General features: G+C 36.6%; 1 protein-coding gene across 7 annotated transcripts in view; it reads left to right on the top strand.

Moving 5' to 3' along the window:
* Window positions 1–26,393, top strand: part of BRME1 (break repair meiotic recombinase recruitment factor 1) — a 47,002-nt gene that overhangs the window by 234 nt on the left and 20,375 nt on the right. For 2 of the 7 annotated variants that reach the window (XM_007489074.3, XM_007489076.2), the window contains exons 2-7: window positions 2,154–2,197; window positions 9,900–10,056; window positions 10,902–11,015; window positions 13,249–13,330; window positions 16,887–16,991; window positions 20,560–22,107. In XM_007489074.3, coding sequence (XP_007489136.1) covers window positions 2,158–2,197; window positions 9,900–10,056; window positions 10,902–11,015; window positions 13,249–13,330; window positions 16,887–16,991; window positions 20,560–22,107 — 2,046 coding nt within the window. In that variant the 5' untranslated portion in view covers window positions 2,154–2,157. Of the gene's footprint in view, window positions 1–15; window positions 188–2,153; window positions 2,198–6,872; window positions 6,989–9,899; window positions 10,057–10,901; window positions 11,016–13,248; window positions 13,331–16,886; window positions 16,992–20,559; window positions 22,108–26,393 lie in introns of those variants that run through there. The other 5 variants (XM_007489075.3, XM_056822620.1, XM_007489077.3 and 2 more) reach the window with 5 other exon arrangements.

The raw sequence follows: 26,393 nt of genomic DNA on the forward strand, positions 1-26,393 counted from the left end.
GTGGGGGGCCTCGAGGCACCTGGTTGAGCCTTCCCCTTCTAAAATTGCCCTGTCCCCATATTCAGTATGGGGAGCTTGAGGTCTGAGGCCAAGAGCGCCGAAGCTCTTGCCTGACTTGGCCCTTGAAGACCAAGATGGCCGTCAAATGGTTCCGTTGAGATGCCTTATCTGAGGGCACACTCAAAGCGTAAGAAACAGAATAGAAAACCAGTCAGGTCTCTTAGCTCCAATCCAGAAATCTCTTTAATGCATTTACTGAATTCAGTAATAGCTAATTAAAAGCCAGATAGAGAGCCAGGTCTGGAGTCAGGAAGACTTATCTTCCTGAGTTCAAATATGGCCTCAGACACAGTTTGCCTCAGTTTCATCATCTGTAAAATGAGCTAGAAAAGGAAATGGCAAAACCACACCAGCATCTGCCAAAAAAAAACCCAAACCTCGGACAGTAGACGCTCGGGCGCTGGAGTCAGAAGGAGGGACTACAACTCCCGATAAGCACCAAATGGGGTTAACAAAGAGTCCTACATAACTGAATAACAACAACAAATAGCACTTTAAGGTTTGATAAACATATTTTCATTTGATCCTCACAGCCTCCTTATGAAGGAGGCACTATTTTTATCTTCATTTTATAGATGAGGAAATGGAGGCAGACAAGTTGTGCCTTGTCCAGGGTCACCCAGCCAGTAAGTACCTAAGGCAAGATTTAAATTTGGATTTTCATCTCCCCATATCAATTTTTCTATCCACAGTGCCATTGAACTAGTTTAGAATTTGGATTGATACTGCTGTAAATTATCTTTGGATTTGTTGATTCAGGGTCCCAGTCTTCCCGTCAAAACTGTATTTACTGGGTCTCAGTGGAAGGAGTTGCAGCACTCCTTTGGTCTGCCCTTTCATCCTAGCCAGACCATGTCTAGGTAACCATCTTAAGGAACTGGGATTTATAGCTTTCTAATAGCACCTTACAAATCTGCAATGCATTTTTGCAGTAAAAACACATATACCTGGATAGTCTGTCTACAGCCCAGTAGAGTCAAATGGAGGATCACAACTTAATCTGTAATCAAAATTTATATGGCAGGCATTTTCTGACACAAAGAAAGGCAAAAAACAAACCCTACCCTCAAGGACCTCACAGTCTAATGGATAAGATAGCATTTAACTATGTATAAACTATACAGGATAGATTGGATCTCAGAGAAAACATTAAGATTAAAGAGGACTGAGAACAGCTCTAACTGGGGAGACTGGGGCCATGGATTTCATTAAATCTAAAGATAAAGTGGCCATCCTATAGTTTCTGATCATCTCCATTCAAAGAACCAAAATTCAATTAGTTCTTTGAAGTCAACACTGTACTTGTCAAGAAACTGCCAGGTGCTATATGATGTTCTAGAAAGCATAAAATATACACAAATTTAAGGGATGGTTCTTGTTATTAGGACAGAAGCTTGGACAAATTCCTTTGGGGCAATTTCAACATGTACATTCCCAAGCCCTGAGAAAACAAATTTATCCCACTGTAAATCAATTTAGTTTTACTAAGGAACTGCAGATGGTTTGTGTGAGACAGCTCATACTGGTGCTAGATGAGGCCAATGTCATGCTTGGCATTTTATTAGGAGTTCCCAGAGAAAGGTCCCAACTCTTACTGCCGAATATTCCCTAGATTCTGTTGATCCAGAGCCCTAAAGAGAAAAAAAATGCGAGGCACAGAAGGACATACCAACTTCATGACTCAAATCTAGGAGTTCTTAGGCCTGAGGGGCAGGTATAATTTTATATTTATTGTTCAGTTGTGTCCAGCTCTTTGTGACCATATTTATTGGCAAAGATACTGGAGTGGTTTACCATTTCTTTCTCCAGCTCATTTTACAGATGAAGAAAATGAGGAAAACAGGTTAAGTGACTTGTCTAGGGCCACACAAATAGTATCTAAGGCCAGATTTGAAATCAGGAAGATGAGTATTTGTAACTTCAGGCCCAATACTTATATACACTGTACCATCTAGCTGTCCTAATTCTCTATTAGAAATGCTATTATGGAGCTGAAGTCTGAGTATTAGACCTCAGGCTTCCATCCATCCTTTGAATAAAATTCTATTGATGGTGATAACTAGTGATGGAAGCTTTTGTTTGCACATTTCTAGAGGGATGATCAAGATGCCTAAGAGAAGGAAGCCACTGATTTCAGGTACTTTCATTTCCATACAAATAATTTTTAAGCAACTACTTATGAGAAATACTTATGCTGAATGACAAACTGGAACTCATTTCTTAGAAGAGGTATTAGTAGGGAGTATAAATGGATCCCAAAATAGTTTGAACAAATTTGTGAACAAATGGCTACTTATAAAAACATATATATAATGAACACATGTATACACATATATACATAGTTTGATATTGCAAGGGCTAGCATTCCCTGATGTGGTCACTCACTGCATATCACTGGAAAACAGAATGCTGGCCTAGAGGAGAACTGGGCTAACCCAACCTACCTCACTTAGTGTCTGTTCCTAAACTATACCTGTTGGGGGAGGGGGCTAACATGGCATGTAAAGAAATAGGCTTCCTTTCCTATTTCCTACTTCATATAGGTTTTTTTTTTTTTAAACCCTTACCTTCCATCTTGGAGTGTATTGGCTCCAAGGCAGAAGAGTGGTAAGGGCTAGGCAATGGAGGTCAAGTGACTTGCCCAGGGTCACACAGCTGGGAAGTATCTGAGGCCAAATTTGAACCTAGGACCTCCCATCTCTAGGCCTGACTCTCAATCCACTGAGCTACCCTGCTGCCCCCTTCCTATAGGCTTTTGACCTTCAAAATTGAATACAAAGTTCTATCTATTTTTAAAATGTGTTTTTTTCTTGAAATGATCCTATGGAAATTATTTACAGGAAGGATACAGTCTAATTTCAAATGTTTGTGCTGTACTCTGGTGGTCTATAAAGGACTAAACAAGTACCAGTGTGTTAAAATCTGAAAAACACCCAAATAAGTAAAACTACCACTTTGCTTTTCTTGAATGTATTTATTTTACAGATATTTAATTCATGCCAGCATAGGACAATGGAAAACACACTGGCTTAGGTCAGAAGACCTGGGTTCAAATTCTGCCTCTGATGCTCATTGGCTATGTGACCTTGGCCAGGTGTCAGGAGTTTTGATTCCTTATCTGGCCTTTCTGGCTTTCTATATAGACCTATGATCTTAGTAGGAGAATAAGTATCAGAGAATACTGGATATGAACATCAGAAGTCATGGATTCAAATTCTGACTCTGCTACTAAAGAACTAGAATAGAGTCTAGATCTATGATTTCATTAATATAGAGAACTCCTGGATTAGGACCCTCCCTCCACCAATGCATGTTGGTACTTTCTCTGAAACTTGTACTCTCTATGAGCACAGAATTGCCTAGAATACTAAGTGGTTAAGTGATTTTCCCAGAGTCACAAAGACAGTTTCTTTCAGAATTGGGACTTAAACCCCTGGCTTTGAAACTGCTGTATAATCTCAACTGCTCCTTATTACCTTTGTGAGCCTGGACAAATCACATAATGCTTCAATTTCCAGCTTTATGAAAAAATGTTTGGATTAGATCTCTAAGGTCCCTACCAACTTTAAATCTAAAAAAATATAATAATTCACATTTGCATAGTACTTTGTCTTACAAAACACTTTTCAGACAAGCCTGCAAAGTAATTATGCAAATATTATTTTTAAAAGATATTTTATTTTACCAATTACATGTAATAACAAATTTCAACATACATTTTCCAAAATTATAAGATCCAAATTGGCTCCCTTGCTCTCTCCCCTTCCCCCTGCCAGAAGTGGTAAACAATTTGATCTGGGCTATATATATATATATATATATTATCATGCAAAAGATACTGCCATAGTGGTCCTTGTTGTAAAGAAATGTTTATATAAAACCCAAACCCCAAAATAAAAACATAGATAAACTAATATGAAAAATAATATGTTTTGATTAACAGCTAGCTCCAAGAGTTTTTTCTTTGGAGGTAGATAGTAATGCAAATATTATTAGCCCCTATTTTACAAAAGAGGAAATAGATTCAAAGAATTTAAAGTGACTGGTCTTTAGTACATCTAGTATGAATCAGCACTCAACCCAAGTCTCCTCTTGCCAGGTTCTGCTTTCTTTTTATCACATTTTCTGCCCCTACTCCACCAAGCCAAATAGTCATAGAAATTATGATGGACAGAATTCGGAGGAGGGAAAGATCACCATGGGCTAATTCCAATATCTCTCATACCACTTGCTATCTCATGTATTTTATTGTAATATGAGTTGTAGTTATTGATATGCCTGTAATATAAACTTCTTGAGAGCAGAGACCAGTTCCCCTCTGCATCTTCCATAGAAATTTAGTGCTTTACACATAGTTGGCCCCTAAAGAAATGGAATAGTGTTGTGGACTGCCTGTGTATTTGAAGAGTGTCTTCTATGTCCAAGAAGGATGTCTCAAGTGACACTTAATGGAATCCTAAAGAAAAGAAGGCTGTCACTTAGTTTCTCAGCAAGGAAGGGTAGTATATAACCAATGGGTAGTGCTACTCATGGTGGTACTCTCAACTCCATAGTCAGTATGACACGTTTTGACTGATTTCCTTTAAGTCTTCAGTTATCACCATTGCTCAACAGAGGGTGCTTGCTGACATGGTTTAAAATTAATAAGCTACTTGTCAATTGATAGTCTATGGAGACCTCGGCCCTTCCAACACATGTTGATGCTTCTGTTACCCTCTCTGTGGCTAATTTTATGGGCAGAAGGATTAAGGGCAAGGTATTGTGTCTGAGTTCCCTGTTCAGAGGTCAGGAGTCCATACCAACTGAGGGCAAGGAAAAGTTAGTTGTAAGGGAATAGTTTGATTTTCTGATGCCTCATCAGCTAATTTAAGTCTCAGAAAAACTGGTAGAGTCAGGAGTACTTGAATATGATCTCAGACACTGCCTTGCCTTTGCTGCTGCTCTGTCTTAGAGTTAATACTAAGACAGAAGATGAGTTTAAAAAACAAACAAACAAACTGCTGGGCACTTAGCAAATGCCAGGAAATTCACAAAGAGATTAATTAAAACAGTAAAACAAGCTAGAAATAGAATATTAAAATCAGTGAACTTAATACTCCATAGTTCAATAAGTCCTAGAATTCCCTTTTTGACAAGAACTACTATAAAAAGTGAAAAACAGTTTGGTAGAAAATGAGTTTACACCACTATCTAAGACCACAGTGCCCGGCATATAGAGAGAGCTTTTTCTTTCATTCATATCTCACAATATGCTCAAAATGAACATGACTTTAATATAATAAACCACACTGGGAAAAAATTATCAGGTGCATTTCACAGTCCTGGTTCAGAGGAAAATTCTTTTTTTTCCTTTTCTCTCTTTTTTTTCTTTCTTTCCTTAACTAAATTAGAATATTTTTCCATGGTTACATGATTCATGTTCCTTCCCTTCCTTCCTCCCTCCCTCCCCTCTCCCATAGCCAACAAGCAATTCCACTGGGTTTTACATCTATAGTTGATCAAAACCTATTTCCATATTATTAATATTTGCAATAGAGTGATCATTTAGAGTCTACATCCCCAATCATATCCCCATTAAACCATGTGATCAAACAAATGTTTTTCTTCTGTGTTTCTATTCCCACAGTTCTTGATATGGATAGCATTCTTTCTCATAAGTCCCTCAGAATTGTGCTGGGTCATTGCATTGCTTGTTTCTAGTAGAGAAGTCCATTCTATTGTGCCACAGTGTATCAGTGTCTATCCATAATGTTCTCCTGGTTCTACTCCTTTCACTCTGCATTAGTTCCTGGAGGGCATTCCAGTTCACATGCAATTCCTCCAGTTAATTATTCCTTTTAGCACAATAGTATTCCATCACCAACAAATACCATAATTTGTTCAGCCAGCTATACATATTTTTGTACACATATTTTTACTTATCTCTTTGGGGTACAAACCCAACAGTGGTATGGCTGGATCAAAAGGCAGGCAGTCATTTAAAGCCCTTTGGATCAATTCACAACTCTACCAGCATTGTGTTAGTGTCCCAATTTTGCCACATCCTCTCCAACATTTATTACTTTCCTTTGCTGTCATAATGGCCAGTCTGCTAAGTGTGAGGTGGTACCTCAGAGTTTTTTTGATTTGCATTTCTCTAATTATAAGAGATTTAGAACACTTTTTTTATGTGCTTATTGATAGTTTTGATTTCTTTATCAGAAAACTGCCTATTCATGTCCCTTGCCCATTTATCAATTGGGGAATGGCTTGATTTTTTTGTACAATTGCTGTAGCTCTTTGTAAATTTGAGTAATTAAACCTTTGTCAGAGGTTTTTATGAAGATTGTTTCCCAATTTGTTGCTACCCTTCTGATTTTAGTTACATTGGTTTTGTTTGTACAAAAACTTTTTAATTTGATGTAGTCAAAATAATTTATTTTACATTTTGTGACTCTTTCTAAGTCTTGCTTGGTTTTAAAATCTTTCCCTTCCCAAAGGTCTGACATGTATACTATTCTGTGTTCACCTAATTTACTTATAGTTTCCTTCTTAAGAGAGAGAAAATATTACAAATGTAAAATGAATAATTTTGATTACATTAAATTAAAAAGTTTTTGTACAAACAAAACCAATACAATCAAAATTAGAAAAGAAGCAACAAACTGGGAACAAATCTTTATAACAAAACTCTGATGAAGGTCTAATTTCTTTAATTAATTTATTTTTAGTTTGGAAAATTTTATTTAATTAATTAATTTAGAATATTTTTCCATGGCTACATGATTCATGTTCTTTCCCTCCCTTTCCCCCACTCCCTTCCCATAGCCAACATGCTTTTTATATGTGTCATTGACTGGAACAACCTCCAGGAAGTGATGCAGAGCGAAAGGAGCAGAACCAGGAAAACATTGTACACAGAGACTGATACATTGTGGTACGATCGAAGGTAATGGACTTCTCCATTACCATTGTCCCATCTGGGACAAGCAATGTCCCAGAACAACTTGCAGGGATTTAAAAAACACTATCCACAAGCAGAGGATAAACTGTGGGAGTAAAAACACCGATGAAAAGCAACTGCTTGACTACAGGGGTGGAGGGGATATGACTGAGGAGAGACTCTGAATGAACACTCTAATGCAAATACCAACAACATGGAAATGGGTTTGAATCAAGAACACATGTGATACCCAGCGGAATCGAGCGTGGGCAATGGGAGAGGTGGTGGGAGGGTGGGGAGGGAAGAAAAGAAAATTATCTTTGTTTCCAATGAATAATGTTTGGAAATGACCAAATAAAAATTTAAATAAATAAAATAAAATAAAATAATGGAAAAATGCACAAAACACCATATGAAAACAGCTGAAATAAATTTAAAAAAATATATATTCTCTCTCTTGCTTGGTCTTAAATTCTTTCCTTTCAGAGGAAAATTCTTAACCAAACATGATATAAATAATCACCGAAGATAAAATGCATCATTTCAATTATATGAAATTTAAAATATCTTAAATAGTAAATGTAGCTAGTTTAACAAGGGAAATCATCAATTGGGGGAAAACCTTTGCTTCAAATATCTTTTATTAGCTTTTTATATTTAAACTATATTAGGAGTTAATTCAACTATATAAGGCAAAGGACTTTCTCCAAGGATAAATGATCAGAGTAATAAAAAGTTCTTAAAAGAAGAATTGCAGCCTATTAGCAACCGTATAACTTTTGTTCCAAATAATTAATAACAAAACATTTTAAATAATACCAAGGTTTTACCTTATCTGCAGAAAATTGGAAGAAATGATAAAAGATGCAAACTGTCCAAATGAAAGGACTACAAAAAGATAGACATCCCAATACCAACTATTCTGGAAAACAATTGGAATTATATTAAAAAGTAAAGTATCCAGCAATCCCTTTGCTTTTATCCAGAGGTCCTCATGCTAGGCACATACCCCAAGGATTGTAAAGACAAAAGGAAAGGTCCTGTATATACCAAATAGTCATAGCAGCAAATTTCTACATAGCATAAATTTTAAAACAAAGTAGATGCCCATCACTTAAGGGAGTTGTTAAATTGTGATACATAAATGGAATGGAACTGTATGATAAGAAACAATGTATATGAAGAATTTAAAGTAGTGGGGGCAATGGGGTGGCTCACTGGACAGATCTAGACACAGGAGGTCCTGTGTTCAGATCTGACCTCAAACATTTCCTAGCTGTGTGACCCTGGGCAAGTCACTTAACCCCCATTGCCTGAAACAATTCATAGTATTAATTCTAAGATGGAAGGTAAGGGTTTTTTTGAAAAATAGTAAGAAGAATTCAGAGCAGTCTAGAAAGAGCTAGGAGCTATTATTGAGTGAAATAAATGGGAACAGGGGAAAAATTTACACAATAACTACATCAATGTAAATGGAAAGTAAAACAAAACACTATGTAATTATAATACCAAAAGCTTGACTCCAGAGAAGCACACCTCTTATTTGAAGAACCGGGGAACTATGGGGGCATAATATATGCACAATTGATGTGCTGGTTAGTTTTTTCCTCATTTTTTTAGTCCTTGTTACAGAGAATGGCTTGATGGGTGGAAGAAGGAGAGGAATATACTAGTGTGTCATCAGGGCTGGTCTGGACATATCTATTTGGGTTATTCTAGGATATAGAGATGATACATAAAAACAAAAAATACAGATATCATTAGGAAATTGTTTAAAGGAAAGGCTACTAGGCCAGATGCTACAACTCTTGTCTTTTACCTAGACCAAGTTTACTACAGCAGTGCTGACATACATAGGTCAGATAGGTAGCCTGCATCTCTGTTCCAGGTTCACATCTTAGTTCTAACTGGTACTGATCACAGAAGTTAGAGGCTCTGGTAATTGCTTTAGTGACAACATGCTGAAAATATTAGTCTTCAATGCTGCTATGGCCGACTGCTTGCTGTGGTCATCATGTCCAACTTGCAGGCAGTTCATTGTCTCTCCTCTTAGCCCTCTGTTAGCCAAAATGGCACTGAAATGGGAAGGAATGGTAGACTAGCTATATGGAAACACCCATGGAATGGTGGATTAGCAGTCTTTCTCCCAGGGGGAGGAAAAAAAAACAACTCATGACACAGCAAAAGGGAGAAGCCCTGAGATATGCAAAATATCTCCCATTATCTTAACTTTAATAGTACTTTGTCCTTGACCAGAATTCATGCTCAGGGTTCAATTTCTCTGTAAGCCCCTTGAGCAACTATTGAGTTCCTTACCTTTCGCAGATAGGAAAGCTATTACAAATTTCACTACACAAATACTGCAGAGGAAGTGAAACTTGAGCTGCACTTTAAAGAAATGGGCAGGATTTTGACAGGAGACAAAAAGTATGAAAAGCAGCTTGAATTAACTTATATTTTGTAGAGTTATCATCCTGGCTTGGATTGGGGGTTGAGGGGAAAGAGTTTTTAATTAAGATTTTCTGCTCTCGTCTTTCTTCCCTAGCTTTTCACTACTAAATAGACATTGTACTTTAAAATTCATGATATCTTAGGTGCATAGAAGAGTCAGTACAAGTCAGTACACAGCAGGTACACATCAAATTCAATTTCTAAATGTCTTAAGACTCATAGGAAAATAGTTAAACCCAGCCTCCCATTTAACAGATAGATGAGAAAAATTTCAGCAAGAAATTTATGATCTCATAGGACCAACTTATTTTGTTGCATAAACATTTGATAAATTTACACTTTCTCATTTCCTAATCAATCAATCAACTAACTTTATTAAAATATTTAAAATGATAATGTCACCTATTGTGTTTAAGGTGAGGCTTAATATACCTAATTTGTCATTCTTCTTTTGTCTCCAAATCAGGAGAGGGTTGCCATTTTCTTAAATCCAAAAAGACCCCAAGAATAGAGAATACTAACAGGAAGCCTGAAAACCTTTGCACAAGAAGACATTTGGAAGAATCAAAAATAGCAACAGTGACCAAACAAGATGAGGAAGAGAACAGCCAAACAGATATCAGGTAACCTAAAGTAAAATGTCATACAAGCTTTTCCAGCAGCAGAAATCAAAACAGCAGCATGTAAGCAATATCCAGTTCTCTTGGAAAAACAAGATTAATTAATCATAAGAGGATATTTATGTACTACCTCTCTGTTTAGTACTCTACTCCTTTTTTTTTTCCAAATAAATTAGGCTTACTTTTAGTGTTCGCAAAAAAGAATTGGAAAAAAAAGAATTGATCAGATTCTCCTGTCCACATTATTTATTATTCAAATGAATTATTTTGTGATAAACTAAGTACAGCACCTCAAAATGAAATAAATGGACCGTGTGGCTAGAATTTATGAATCCCAATGAGGTTTTCTGAAGGATTTTCCTTGTAAATCATAGAAGTTTTGGCAAAGCTGGGAATGAAATGGGATGCCCCTCAGACTTGTGCTTCGATTTTGATCTCTGCCAACTAGTGAGAAAGAGGGAAAATGTGGTAGTTCCCCAAATGGCTAGTGGAAGTTAGGTGGCAACTCTCAGGGATCTTAGGAGAGTTGCAGCATTAAAGATAGTTTTCTTTTAGCCATCTAGGTACTAAAGAGGCTTGTAATTACATCAGCTGATGTAGGGAGGCACAGTATCAGAATGGAGAAGGTAATCTCTCAGATGGCATGATTGATGGTTAGGTGAGGGAGAGAGCAGCTGACCCCAAAGATGGATCACAGATTTTCTTTTTATATAAAAAATTCCTATTTCTGATGCATAATTGGGGGTGTTTAAATTTTTTTAGTTCCCAGGGAACTCTAGGACAGTGACTGGGTTAATGGGATGATGGGCAAAGGATTGAAAAAGCTTATCTTTCTTATCTACCCTTAGGATGCAGAAATTGGTTATCCAAGGAGCTAGGGTACTATTTGAAGTCACTTTGGCTGAGATGAACATTATCACAATTTTAGAAACAGAGAGAAATCTTCCCAATCATTTAGAAGGGTAAGACAAAATAGTAAAATTGTAATAAATTGCATGGGCCAGCAGAAAACAATCAAATTATCTTAAAGTTTTATTTTCTAACTAGCCTTTCCATTATCAAGGGAAATAACCTTGAGTCTTACTCTTTGAGGGAGAATGCTAGAGCTTTTGTTTTAAGGAGTTTTATATTCCTGGATAGATTTTTAGCAAGTAATATAATTTCATTTACTAGGATAACATTTGTACTTTTTAAAGTAATAAATGCAGACATCGCCTTATACATTATAAATATAAGCATAGACCTACAGAAACTAGATAGTGTAGAGTGCTTTGCAGCCAAGTTTTGTTGACTCTACTACACTCTTCATAAAACTCAAAGCACCTGAAGACACTCATTACTTCTCACAGTTTTGACCATCAGATGGCCCTTAATTACAAAAAGTAAGATGTGTAAAATAAGGGAATTGAATCTATAAGTTAAGGATTCTTACAGTTCTAAACTTTTAATCCTATGAAGTCATATATCCTATCTCTTAGTGCAAATCTATTTTTATTCTATTTCCCCATCCCCACTTCTTGAACCAGAATCACTGGTTCTTGAGAGTTGAAGAGTTAAACACCGCCCCCTCCCCCATTATATATGAGGAAGCCTAGATTGTTAGAGATTAATGGACTTGCAGAAGATCACATATCTAGTGAATGTCAGTGAGGTTCAAGCCCAGGTTTTTTTATTCCAAATCCAGTACCATGCTGCCTTTGAGGAAGCCAGGAGTTGGGGTGTGTATATATATATATATATATATATATATATATATATATATATATATATATATATATATATATATATATATATATAATTTTTTAAGAGTAGAAAGTTTTATTTTAAAAAATAGTTTTATATATAAATATATTTTACATTTACTTTGTCATATTTAAACAAACCTTTTGGTAAAAGCCAACAAGTCTATGGTCTTTCAGCTACAGTTTTTTAGTGTAATTTTAGATTTCTATATATGAGAATAGAACCACAGGGGGAAAAATCTGAATAAATAGAAGATCTTTGGGAATTCAAGGTGTTAACAGAAAATAAAGTACTCTAATAATTATAACAAGTGTTGCTGAGATTTGGCAAAAATTATATGAAAAACATAAGCATGGAATATAGGAATAGTTTAAGTTTTTATTGAACTCTTATTTATATATTTAGCATTTACTAATTGAATCCATTTTTAATTCCTTAAGGTAGTGTGAAAAATTACTATAAACAAGTAATGTTCTACCTATTGCTTAAATCATCCACAATAGTACCAAGCTCCTAATAATAGTGTAATGGGAAACTTAATGATCTTTGCATAAGAATGAGAAAATTTGGCAATCAGCACCTGTACTGAATTTGGTATGTAAGAAGAAACTTAAGTTTGTAAACTTAAGTACCATTTTGAAATTAATTTTTTTCTTCTGGTTAGCTATCCAAAACAAAATTGGTGCCACAAGCCACATATGAATTATATATATATATATATATATATATATATATATATATATATATACACACACACACACACACACCAGAAAGGGGAATAATTATCTAAACTTATTAAACTTTTTACTGACTTAAATTGCTTTGTCAGAAGGGCTTATGCTAACCAGCCTTTGTACTATATGTCCTCCAGAAAGATACTGGATTTCACTCAGTTTAAAGCCTGTTGGGAAAGGTATGTTAGATGCTAGATCATAATTTTTTTTTTAAACCCTTACCTTCCGTCTTGGAGTCAATACTGTGTATTGGCTCCAAGGCAGAAGAGTGGTAAGGGCTAGGCAATGAGGGTCAAGTGACTTGCCCAGGGTCACACAGCTAGGAAGTGGCTGAGGCCAGATTTGAACCTAGGACCTCCCGTCTCTAGGACTGGCTCTCAATCCACTGAGCTACCCAGCTGCCCCCTAGATCATAATTTTTAAAAAAATCCTTACCTCCTGTCTTAGTTCTAAGAAAAGAGCAGCAAGGGTTAGGTGATAAGGATTAACTTGACTTGCCTGAAATCACACAACCAGGAAATATCTGAGGTCACAGTTGAATCCAGGTCATCCTGACTCTAGGTCTGGTGCTCTGTCATGCAACTTACCCTAAGTCTTCTTTTTTAGGGATTGTGATACTGTTTGTGTACAATTCTTTTTTGTTGTTGCTGTTGTTTTTCTATTTCAGTTGACATTCCACTTGAATTATAGTTCCTCTTTAATCTTTTTCTCCAACCAGCTCAGTTAATGAAATAACAAATGGGCCAATTAAAGAACCTAGACAACCAGAAAAGGATCCATTTCCCATTCCCCGCCCCCAGGTAAGTCTATTTTTTTAAAACCCTTACCTTCTGGCTTAGAATCAATACAGGATATTGGTTCCAAGACAGAAGAATGGTAAGGGATAGGTAATGGAGGTTAAGGATCTTGTACAGGGTCACACAGGTAGGAAGTATCTGAGGCCACTTTTGAACCCAAGATCTCCCCATCTCTAGTCATGACTCTCAAGCCACCAAGCAACCTAGTTGCCCCCCTCCCCAAGGTGAACCTATTTTCAAAGCTTTCAGGCACTTTGAAGCTAATAAGTCCTTAGTAGTCCCAAAAAGTACAACCTCTTTATTCACCAAGATCACATTGGATTATGAATCCAACTCCAGGGATGCAAGTATGATTCAACATCAGGAAAATAATTATCATTATTAATGATATTGAAAAATATAATCCTTCCTCTCTCAAAGAAACCCCACATGCTTATATCATTTGATCCAGAAAAGTCCTTTGGCAACATACAACCTTTATTTATGCTAAAACTCCTACAAAGCATAAGCATAAAATCATTTTAATATGAAAAATTATGTATCTAAAACCCCAAGCTAGCATTATATTTAATAGAGAAACATTAGAAGCTTTCCTAGTAAATATAGGAATAAAGAAAGGTTGCTCCCTTTCCCTCTTCTTGTTTGGTGGTCTTAGAATGCTAGTGATAGCAATAATAAAGGAGGAAAAATATAAAGGCATGAATAGCAAAGATGAGATAAAACTTCTTCTTTGCTAATTACTTAATGATTTGCTTAGAAAATCCTAGAGAATCAGCAAAGAAACTGAGACCGCTTCAGCAAAATAGCAGGATACGGAATAAACCCACAAAAATCAATAGCATTATATCCAACAATAACAGAATCTAAGAAAAAGAACAGAGAAGTCCTATTCAAAAGAACTACAAAATACATATAAAATTGGAAGGATATTAGAGTGTAAGCTCCTTAAGGGCAGGTATGTGTCTTTTTCCTCTTTTTGTATCCCTAACAGTTATCAGGGTGATTGACCAATGATAGGTGCTTATTTATTGAATTGAACAGAATATTCATTGATAATGTTTGGACAGCATAAATATAATAAAACTGCTATGATACTACATAAATTAATTTACAGATTTAGTGCCATATCAATCAAATTATCAAAGAGATACTTTATAGAGCTATAAAAATTAAAAACAATTCATTTAGAGGAATGCAAGTTTTATAATCTCAAGGAAGGGGGTGGTTGCTGGGTGGTTCAGTGGATTGAGAAGCAGGCCTAGAGATGTGAGGTCCTGGGTTCAAATTTGACCTCAGAAACTTCCCAGCTGTGTGACCCTGGGCAAGTCACTTAACCCCCATTGCCTAGCCCTTATCACTCTTCTGCCTTGGAACCAATGCACAATATTGATTCTAAGACAGAGGGTAAGGGTTTAAAAAAAAAAGAATCTGAAGGTAAATAATGAAAAAAGTAGGAATGAAGAATGTGTAGTACTACTAGACATCAAATTTTATTATAAAACAAGAAAGTAGTTGTGATTGGCTACAAATGGAAAAGTCTATCAGTGGAAAGTACTAGAGGGTGGCAAGTGGATAACATAGTAGACAGAGTACCAGGCCTAGAGTTGGGAAGACCTGGGTTCAGATTTGGCCTCAGATACTTCCTAGCTTTTTGACTCTGGGAAAATCAATTAACCTCATTTGCCTAGCACTTGTCACTCTTCTATCTTAGAACTGACACTAAGAAAGAAGATAAGGATTTGGGGGGTGAGGGGGTGGGAAGTACTAGATGAAGAATTGTAAACCAGTAAACTCAGTAAACAAGTGTTCAGTAGACCCTAGAACATAAATTATTTGGATAAGAATTACCTTTTTTGACAAGAAAAAGCAGAGAGCAGTTTGGCAGAAAATAAGTTTAGAGCAACAGCTTATACTACATACCATAAGTTCAAAATAAATATATAACTTGAATGTTAAAGGTCATACCATAAAAAAGATTAGAAAAGAATGATGTACCTTCATGACTATTAGTTAACCAAATTTTTAACCAAATGAGAAATAAAGGAAATCACAAAAATGAAATGAATTATTTGATGTGAAAAGCTTTTGCAAAATAAATGGTACAAGAGGATCAAGAAAGTAAAGGAAGTGATTAATTGAGAGGAAAAACACTTTGCATCAAATATGCAAATATCAGATAAGATTCTGATATCAAGATATATAAAGAATTAACACAACTCTATAAAGTCAAGAACCGTTACCCAGTGGATAAATAGTGAAAGAATGTGAACAAGCAGTTTTCCAAAGAATTGAAGGTTATTTATAACCATATAACAATTTGCTTCAAATTTCTAATATTAGGAGAAATGCAAATCAAAACAACCAGCAAGTTTTCAAAATGACAAAAGATGGGAGTAGTCATTGCTAAAGGGTTTGAAAAAAACTGTTGAACCAATGTACCACTATTGGACTTATGATGTGGTATAAGCATTATGGAAATAAATTTAGAAATATGCTAAGAATGTGACTAAAATGTCCATATCCATTGACTCACAGATCCTTCAAGTAAGTATATACCTTAAGGAGATGAGAGATGGAAAAGAAAGGTTCTGGGGAAGCTAGGTAGCTCAGTGAATAGAGAACCAGATCTAGAGACCTGACGTCCTATGTTCAGATTTGGTCTTAGGACACTTCCTGGCTAGGTGACCCTGGGCAAGTCACTTAACCCCCTTTGCCTAGCCTTTACTGCTCTTCTGCCTTGGAACCAATACTTAGTATTGATTCTAAAACAAAGGTATGAGTTAAAAAAAAAGTTTGGCATATGCCTAAAATATTTATAAGAGTATTTTTATGTAGTAGCAAAGAACTGTACATAAACAAAATAGATGCTTATCAACACAAAAATAGGCAAACAAATTGTGATATGTAATTATGTATTATAAAATATCCATTGCATCATAAGAAACAATATGAAGAATACAGAGAAGCTTGGGAAGGATTTTTATAAATTGATACAAAGCAAAGTAAGCAGAATTGGGAAAATAATTTGCATAATAAGTATAACTATAAATTGAACTAATAATAAAAATTAAAGCTGAAGAGCCATGTAAATGTAATGACCAAACTTATCCCCAAAGAAGGAATATAATTATTCAATTCCCTCCCTTCTTTGCAGATGTGGAGGAATAAGATATATAAGAAGGCATTTCCTGACTGACTTATTTAATGTGTATGTTTTATGGAATTGCTTTTTTATTTTTCTCTGTTTTTTATTCTTACAGGGGATAGTACTCTGGATAGGAGATAGGTGGAAGGACATATCAAAAAATGAAAGTGATGCAAAAAAACTATGAAAAACTAAAAACAGAACTTCTCACTCTATAACTGCAAAGTAGATTATGGAGCTGTATTTTTCTAGGCAGCTATAAAAATTCACTTCTGAGTATCTTTCTCAGTAGTGTTAAAAGCTTTTACCTGGGAAAGCATTGATATAGTAATCTTTTAGTTTAAAAGGGAAAGCTTTAGAAGACTTTTTTTTTTATCTTCCACATTGACTTTGCTCTTTTATTATTGTTCATAGAACTCGGTAACGAAGTTTGTCCCAGTATTTGCACAATCCAAGAAATCTTTGACACAAAAAACTGAGAGAAAGGGAAAAGCTGCTAGGAGTAACAACACTAAGCAGGTACAGCTCTGAAATATGCTTTGTTGAAATCATCCTACTATTTGGCCAAAAAAACCATTTTACCTTATGTGAATCATGTGAATTTTTATATGAGTCAGTCTTTGGCACAGAAAGCAAATATACTTTTAAATACAAAATTTGTTAGCTTTTTAAAAATAAAGTAATTTAGAATGGTTCTGTGGGAACAATAAAAGATAAAGCTAGAGTTAAATACTTTTTTAATGGGTCACATTCAAAGAAGGTACTCAAACCCGTGACACCAATCCACTTTTGATCCTTGTAATCAACATTTTCTTTTCAAATTTTCTGGGGCCTGTGGGTAAACTTCAGGTCTCACACCTGAATAAGATGCTCTATTCCTGCCTTCAGTGCTTTGAGGTATAATTTCAGATGGCATTAATGTTCTGATTGTGAATACAAATGAACAGAATGATGCATCACAATTTTCAGTATATAAATTTAGCAACCCCATCAGAAAAAGAAACGAGAGAGGCTTTCCTTTGTTAGAACTGAATTATTAGGAAAGGCAATTGCCAGTGATTTTGTTGAAATTGAATTAAAATTTTTTGCTTGCCCTATAATTGGTCAATTATACCTTAAAGCATCACCAGAGTTATCAATGGTGTGATGGGCTTTGAGAGCTATGAGAAGCTGATGGAGAAGTAGGTATCTAGATTCTAGAGACATTAATACCACCATGTGAAAAGAGGAAAAGAGGGCAGCCTTCTGTTGTATGTCTACCAGTTACAGTCTAAATATTCTAAAGAAGTATGTTTTGTGACAGTATTGCACATTCTGACCCTTCAGCTTAAGCCAGATGGTTCTACTCATTGTTAGGGAATTATTTTTGACTCATTCTTACTACTACTTGTTTAAATAACTTTAGAAGGTATGTCCTCTCTTTCTTCTCTTGCTTATTTATATCCTAGCCATCTTTCAAGGCATAAAATATATTCTACCTCTTTTGTGACATCTTCCATCAGTTGTCCAGGCTGTAGTAATCTCTTATTTGAATTCTCATGGCTCTTGTTTTTTTGTGCTGCTGTTTTTAGTTTTGTGCTGTTTTTGTCAGGATAGGGTTGGGGGGGGGGGGTGTTCTTCTGTAAGTTTTTGGTGTTTCCAAGGTGGTGTTATCCTGGGAGAGATGTAATCACTTGTTTCCTAGTCTGTGCTCTGGTCTATACTCAAGAAGATTCCCTATTCCTTTGTAGACATAAATACCAGTGCTCCTTTTGTCCTTTGGAACTATGACCATGGCCCCTACCCCTTTGTGATGATATAACTATTTTGACACTTATATAACTATTTGGAATAATTGTAGGTTCAGGGGATGGTATTTTGGGGCCAGTAATCTGGTTTGGGAAGGGTAGACCAGCCTAGGGTAGGCAGAGCCAGGCCCTGAGCTAATGAACACAGACAATATATACTCACAGGACAGTTTGGGTTGATTAAATAAGGGAAAGGTGGAAAGGGGTTTGGGATATCTAAACTAAAGAATATAAATAAATAAACCTCCCACCAAAATCTAGCTGGTAGCTTCAGGGAGATAGTATCTGTACTGCCAGTTACCTCTCTACCCAAAGTCCCAGTTCCTATAATTAAAATACACTTCACTAACCCAAATCCCCACTTAGGTGATGATAGAGGTATAAGGTTGGAAGGTAAGCAGGAACAGGGCTCAAAACAAAGGTCTTACTGACAGATGGCTTTAGGTGTCTCAAGCAGCTCTGTAGGAATATCTCTGTCAGTCAACAGGATACATGGGCACAGGTAGTTGGTAAGATGGATCACCAGGAAAGCCACAGGAGAGAGAATCTAATTTACCAGGTCCACCCTAGGATACTAAACAAAACTCAACCTCCAGCTTAGCTGTCTGTTAGAAGAAGACAGTCCTGTCACTCTTCCAGAATTTCAGAACCTTTCTTGCTTCTGCCTTTTCAGCAGCTCCTACTCCTGCTCATTTCCTTATAACAGTGACCAACCACAAATGCTCCTTTCCATCTTGAAACTACAACTTACAACTGTGTATAAGCAATGCAGTTGCCAATCAAAGCCAGATACACCTAGTGCCAGCAAAAGGATCCCCTGTATTCGCATTCTGACCAGTTGCCTTACCCCGTTTCTATCTCTGGGCTGAAAGCTCCCCAAGCTGGTGATACTACTGATACTGTTACTATTGTGGTCTCCTCCAAAGCTCACTGCTGTTTGCCTCTGCTTAGCTCTGCCTTCTACATCTATGCTTAGGAAAAATGTCTCCTTCTGACTTTTGTGGGCTCTGCTGCTCCAAAATTTGATTTGAGACATTATTTTAAAGTTGTTTAGAGGAAGATATTGGGATAGTTCAGTCCATACTTCACCATCGTGCTCATGGCCCTTATGGTCCATACCACCTACTTAGAACTTAACATTTTTGTTGATTCCCATATAGATTTCCTCAGTATAAGGAACTCCAGTATAGAAATTCCCTTTACTAATGCAGATTGGTAACTTTTCTCTAACTTAAAAACTTAGAGTTTTCTGATATGCTGAGTTAATTTGCTTGATTGTGGTTGCTAAAATATTATTTGACAGTCAAGACTTTATCTACTCCAGAATCAGCCCTTCATCCACCAAACTGTACCACCCTCACTTACCATGTGGTACCTTTTGTTTTGTTTTCAATTAACTAACTATTCACCTGTATGATTCTCATATTCCCAGCTTGAGTGTAAGCTCTTTAATGGAAGGGACTATATATCATATTATCTTTAATAGTAGTATAGTGCTTTACACAAAGTAGGTACTTAAAAGATAATAATTATTGATTGACATATTTGGCCATACTGGTTGACTTCTGCTCTTATCTGCCTCATTCTTAACCACACCTTTGATTTCAACTATAGAATAACTATTGATGGGGATATTTATCAAAAAATATAGAATGATTTCACACATATCTTCTGTATCAGATTATTTGCCTTCTCAAGGGTTGGGGGAAAGAGAAAATTTGGAACTCAACATTTTTTTACATTAATGTTAAATTTTTTAAAAATTGTAACTGAGAAATATTTAATTAAATAAATAAAAATATGTTTTAAAAAAGAAAGTAGGCCAATAACTATTCGAGACTCTAAATTTCTTATTTTTTTAAAAACCCTTACCTTCTGTCTTGGAGTCAATACTGTGTATTGGCTCCAAGGCACAAGAGTGGTAAGGGCTAGGCAATGGGGGTCAAGTGACTTGCCCAGGATCACACAGCTGGGAAGTGGCTGAGGTCAGATTTGAACCTAGGACCTCCCATCTCTAGGCCTGGCTCTCAATCCACTGAGCTAACCAGCTGCCCCCCTAAATTTCTTATTTTTTTAAACCCTTACCTTCCACCTTAGAATCAATACCATGTATTGGTTCCAAGGCAGAAGAGCAGTAAGGGCTAGGCAATGGGAATTAAGTGACTTACCCAGGGTCACATAGCTAAGAATTGCCTGAGGCCAAATTTGAACCTAGGACCTCCAGTGTCTAGGCCTGACTCTCAATCCACTAAGCTACTCAGCTGCCCCTAAGACTAAATTTCTGATTTTTTTCTCCATAGATGTTTCCTGAGTCTAATGACCAGAAGGCAGAAAATGTTCAATTTGATGAACCAGTGGTAGAAGCTATTCAGGAAGATAAGGATTTGGAAGATCAGAAGGAAAAGGACTTTTTGATTCCTCACATGGACAGTGTTGATGCTGAGAGAGTTCTACTTTTTCAGGAACACGATAGCCAAAGTTCCTTGAAGCCCACAGATGGAAACTATTATAATACTGCTGGTGCATTCAACAAAACTCCTCAAGAGATGGGAAGTATAAGCCCTGTGCAAGAAAGAACTAACAAAGAACATCTTTTGGAGGGAATGACAAATACTTTGAATGGCAAAAATCCAGAAAGCAAGAATTTGGAATCTGGCTCCCTTGTTGAAATGGAGATGAATAGTTCACCAGTGTATGGGAATTTGGCTGTAGGCAATCAAAGCCAAAAAGAAGCCCTATTAAACAGTAATGCTTCAATAACAGGACAAAATAGACCCCTGCTAGATAGAAGAGCCACCCACAAAGGTGACATGGCTCAAGAGGAAGTAGGAACTTCAGCCACATATGGGCTTATAGGAGGCTTAGATAGTGATGACTTCCTTGAGGAACAAGGAAAGAGGGAAGAAAGTAACTTGGCCATCATTCCATCAGATTCTAACTTATCAGCTGCTGGAAAACAAAGTACTGACAAGCAGAACACCTGGGACAATGCTACAGAACAAGAGTGCCCCGATAATGTGCCACAATCCAACAGGATGAACCAAAATGCAAAACTCAGCCATGCCCGCCAAGGGTCTGGGATGTCTACACAGGAATATCTTAATTACTCATGTCCCACAGCTACTGACTTGAAAGGGATCACACATATTTCTGAATCCAAAGGGAGGGTACAACTTATCAATGGAAATACTGAGATGTCTTCATTTTCCAATAGGAACCCATCTGTCAAGGTCCTGCTGGAAGGAGCACCTTATGCTGAAAAGGATAGGAAAGATAGGGAAGAGGCAAAACATGAAGGGGACCCAACTGAAGGCATCAAGGTGGTCTCCAACCATTCAGTTTCTATTGGCTTGGCTCCTAAGGACTTTGTGCCCAAGATTGAATACAAAGATACCATAGTTCTTGCTTTAGAAAAAGAGAATCTGTATCCAGAAGGGGAAGAGAAACATGTAACTGCTAGCACTGACCAAGAGGAAGTAAATCAGCTTCTAGGGACAAAAGTCAGATTACCTTGGCTGATGGATTTTGTAGATGGAAAAGAATCTGGGTTAGATATCAGTGAGAGAAGTGAGCAAAATCTTAGTCTCGAGGAAAGCAGTCTACCAGTCAGTACTGCCTATTTGTTCAAGGAGAAAGAGATGGTAGCTGATCCAGCCAAAGAAACTGAGACCAATATGGAAAGTAAAAAATTTCCTTCTGTAGAAAAGACAAGTTTGACTGAAAGTGGATGTAATTATGAAGATCATACTGATTGGGGAGAATCTTTAGCTCTGGAACTAGATTTTTTGCCAGATAGCCAGATACGTGATGCTCTTGATGACCCTAACTTTGGATTTCCATCAGAGCAGGTAAGGTCTTCTCCATGTTATATCGGGACAGTCTCTGTGTCAGTAACATTGATTCAATTAAATTTGAATGTTGGTGATTTCCTTTCTCTAAATCAGGAACTATATAGTGTTTGTTTTTTTAACTTAACTCTGAATTATTAACCCTTTCTTAAAACATCCTAATGTTAAACATTTATATAACAAAAAAAAATTTAAGTGTTTAATATCTAATTTGTTTTTCTAGATATCATCAAAAATGTGTTGAATTCCTGTGGTAATGAGTGAAGTAAGAAATAACTTTCTAAAAGCTATAGGTTTATAGGCTTTCTGCAAATCTGAGTGTCCCATTGGTTTTATATATACACACATATATGTATGTATACATATGTATAAATATCACCAATGTGATATGTATATATGTTCTTTGTTTCTGTACTAAATCAATCATGGGGCTTTGAAGAACCCATGTACAGCAAAAAATAATTCCTTTTGTCATCCCTGGAGCATATCAGAGGGCAAAATACTCTCTTATTCCCTGTATGTATAGAATTAGTTCTGAATCATTCATTCCTACCATTTTCTAACAAGGCTTTTACTTCAGACTTTTGCTTTTTAATTGATTGCTCTAAGACATCAGCCTGATACTTAGATGTGAGAAGCATCACAGAAAAGGAATATTGCTGATAGGAAAAGAGGATTAGCTACAGACACCTGATTCCTTGTTTTTGGAGAACAGTTTTTTGAGCCCTATTGGGATTCTTTTGGGACTTCACTTCCTTTAAGAATCTAACAGCCATCAACAGAGCAAGAACAAAGCTAAACAAATGTTGGCTTTTATTGCTATTGACTCAGTGCCAGCCATCTGTGCTCACTTGCCTGGACAAGTGGAAGCATTGTGTTTGGTAAATCTCATGTAAGATGTGTGAAGGATCCCTGGTCACTTGATAAATCAGGATATTCTGGAGTATAATTCATCTTTCTGTTTCTAGGGTCTTGTAGTCAACAAATGTTTGTCTGGGTCTCCTTAATTCATCCCTTGTACAAATTAACAAAGCAAGACCTGACCAAGGTGCTATAGTTACCTAAGGTGTGTGAGAATTAAAATTAATATACAATAACTCAAGTATTATATTTATAAGATTTATTAATAACAACTTGAAATAAAAGCTAGAGTAAAAACCTGCCTAACTCAATCACTATCTCGAGAGAGAACAGAAAGAGCAAGGAGCCACAGAAAGTTATATAAACCTGATCACTCAACATAGTGGAGAGAGGAGAGGAATTCTGAGAAATACTGAAGGACTTCTGGGGGATGAAGTCCGAGGGTTCAAAATTCTAATTAATACATGTGTAAGCCAGGAACAAAACTGCATTCAGGATCTACCCTTCCCTCATGTCCACTCGCTATTCATAAACTGCCATACACTACTATCTGTAATTTAGTGAAAAGTTTATTACTGAACTAGGAATGAAAGACCTAAATTTTAGGTTTGGTTTCATACCTCACTCATACCTTATTTTGCAATGAAAGTACTTATATATTTGAGCCTTAGTTTCCTTATTTGCAAAATGGGAATGGGGGTTTTCTTGATCAAGGTGAACCTCTCTTCTTTCACAAGTGATTCTATTCCATGCTGTCTTCTATTGTACACTCTTATCATCCCTCTTCTCTTACTACCTTCAGTTTCTCCCTTCTTCTCAATAGCCTAAAAATATGACCCCCTCTTCCCAGACCTCAAAAAAACTCCCAATTGATCCACTCATCACAACTAACTATTGTTTTGTATCTCTCCTCCTTTTAGTGGATAAATAGGAAAGTCAATATAGTTAGCACCTCTACTTACTTCCCTCTCACCTAATTCTTTGTAAAAAAAAAAATAATGTTTCCAATTTCATCATTCAACTGAAAGTACTCTTCCAAAGTTACCAATGATCTTTTAAATGTCAAGTTTAAGGGGGCAGCTGGGTAGCTCAGTGGATTGAGAGCCAGGCCTAGAGATGGGAGGTCCTAGGTTCAAATCTGGCCTCAGACGCTTCCCAGCTGTGTGACCCTGGGCAAGTCACTTGACCCCCATTGCCTAGCCCTTACCACTCTTGTGCCTTGGAGCCAATACACAGTATTGACTCCAAGACAGAAGGTAAGGGTTTAAAAAAAATAAATAAATAAATGTCAAATTTAATGGCCTTTTTTCAATCTTCCCCCTTCAGAAACTGTCTTAAGACTTGGACATTGTTAATTATCTTCTTTTCCTTAATACTCTCTTTTCTTTCCTATTCTCCTACTTGTCCATCCATTATTTCTCAGCCTCCTTTGTTAGATCTAAATCTAGATCACAACCACTAATAGATGTCCTCCATAGCTCTGTGCTTGGTTGACCTTCTTTTTTCCTTTTGTGCTATCTCATTTAGTGATTTCATTAGCTTCCACGGATTCTATTATCATTTCAATGCAGTTGATATTCTGATCTACTTATCAAGCCCTAACTTTCTCCTAAGTCTTACATCTCTAACAGCCTATCACATATCTCAAACAGAATGTCTTGTAGACATCTTAAACCCTTCCATCCAAAATAGAACTCATCTTTACCTTTAAGCCCTCTCCTCTTTCTACTTTTACTATTTCTGGGGAGAATACAATTATCTTTCTAGTCACAAAGGATTGCAACTTTGGTGCTATCTTTGCCTACTGAATCTCTCCCTCTACCCCATATCTAATCAGTTGCCAAGGCTTGTGACTTCTGTCTTAACCATTTCACCTATATGTCTCCTTCTCTCCTCTGATGTTGCCATCACCCAGATCCAGGTTCTTGTTCCCTCACACCTGAACAATTGCAATAGCCTTCTGGTGAGTCTGCCTGCCTCCAAACTCTCCCCACTCTAATCTATCCTCCCTTTAGCCACCAAAGTGATTATCCTAATGTGTAGCTTCAACCATGTCATTGCTCTATTCAATTATAAAATCTGATGTTTGCTTCGTGTCCCCCTCCTGTCTTTTTTTTTTTGTCTTCCTACACCTTATTCCCCTATACAGAGATATAATCCAGGGATATTAACCTCCTTGCTATTCCTGAAAATAAACACTCTCATTTCCTAACCCCAGGTGTTTTTACCTACTGCCTCCTGGGCCTTAAATTCTCTCCCTCTTCATCTCTTTCTCCTGACTTTCTAGGCTTCCTACAATGTGGTATCATTTCTGTAACCTGTGACCCAGAGTTCTGGCCTTGACATGAATGAGGTTCACTCCTAGGACTGGCTGTTCCCAAATTTTTTTTCTTTGGTTTGTTTTTCTCTCACTCAGTGTTTCCTCTGGAAACCTCAGAATACTGTTCATATCTAGGTTTTCGTAGATATGCCCCCCCCTTCATTCCCACATAAGTTCTCAAGGTAACAATTAACATCAGGTAAAGTATATACTGTATTAGCCTGAATATAGTTCGATGATTTTTATCCCTATATATGTACCTTTGAAAGATGCATTCACACTATATTTGAGTACTTCCTGCTTTGAAGCCCTAAGTTGTATATTGTGTGCCTTAGCATATGTAAAAAGCATGGCTATATCCTGGGGCAGATGGGAAACACCGACCAAATGCCTATTTGTTTTGATATTCCATCAAATGTCACCATTAATACTAAAGGTACCAAATCAATGTTGATTAAAACTCTGGAAATGAGAAAACTAAAATGATGAGATGCTTGCAGTCACAGCTGATGGGCAAAAACTGACTCCTTACATAATTTTAAGTAGTAAAACATTACCTAAGGAAAAGTTACCTTTAGGAATGATCTTTTGTGTGCAGGAAAAGGGAAGGATGAATAAAGAATTTGTGTTAGATTGGTTGAATGTGGTCTGGGGGTAGGAGTCCTGCTGTGTGTCAGAGAGGAATGCTCAAATAAGGGAATTGCTGAAATGCGCAGGGACTTAGTTGTTATTGAGGGAGGAATGATGTCATAATTACAAGTGCTAGATGTAGTAATTAATAAGCATTCAAAGATCATTTGAGGAAAGAATATAGCAAATGGATATTAGCTGGAAACTATGAATTTTCTCCATCCAGAAAAATAAAGAAACTGTCAGTCATTGTATTAGGGAACCTGGATCAAAACCACTTGAGACAAAACCTCCACGGAGTCCATTTTGCTTGGATTAAAAAAAAAAATGTGGTATCTCAAGCAGTATGGATGGTAGTGAAGATGATGTTTTGTGGGAAGAAGAGGGTGAAGAAGATAATTTGAATGATGTTTCCACTTTGGGAGATTAAAAAGGAGAATGTGATTAAATATTGAAAGGTAGTTTCTCACAAGTA

This window comes from Monodelphis domestica, chromosome 3, assembly GCF_027887165.1.
Source record: "Monodelphis domestica isolate mMonDom1 chromosome 3, mMonDom1.pri, whole genome shotgun sequence".
Classification (NCBI taxonomy): Eukaryota; Metazoa; Chordata; class Mammalia; order Didelphimorphia; family Didelphidae; genus Monodelphis; species Monodelphis domestica.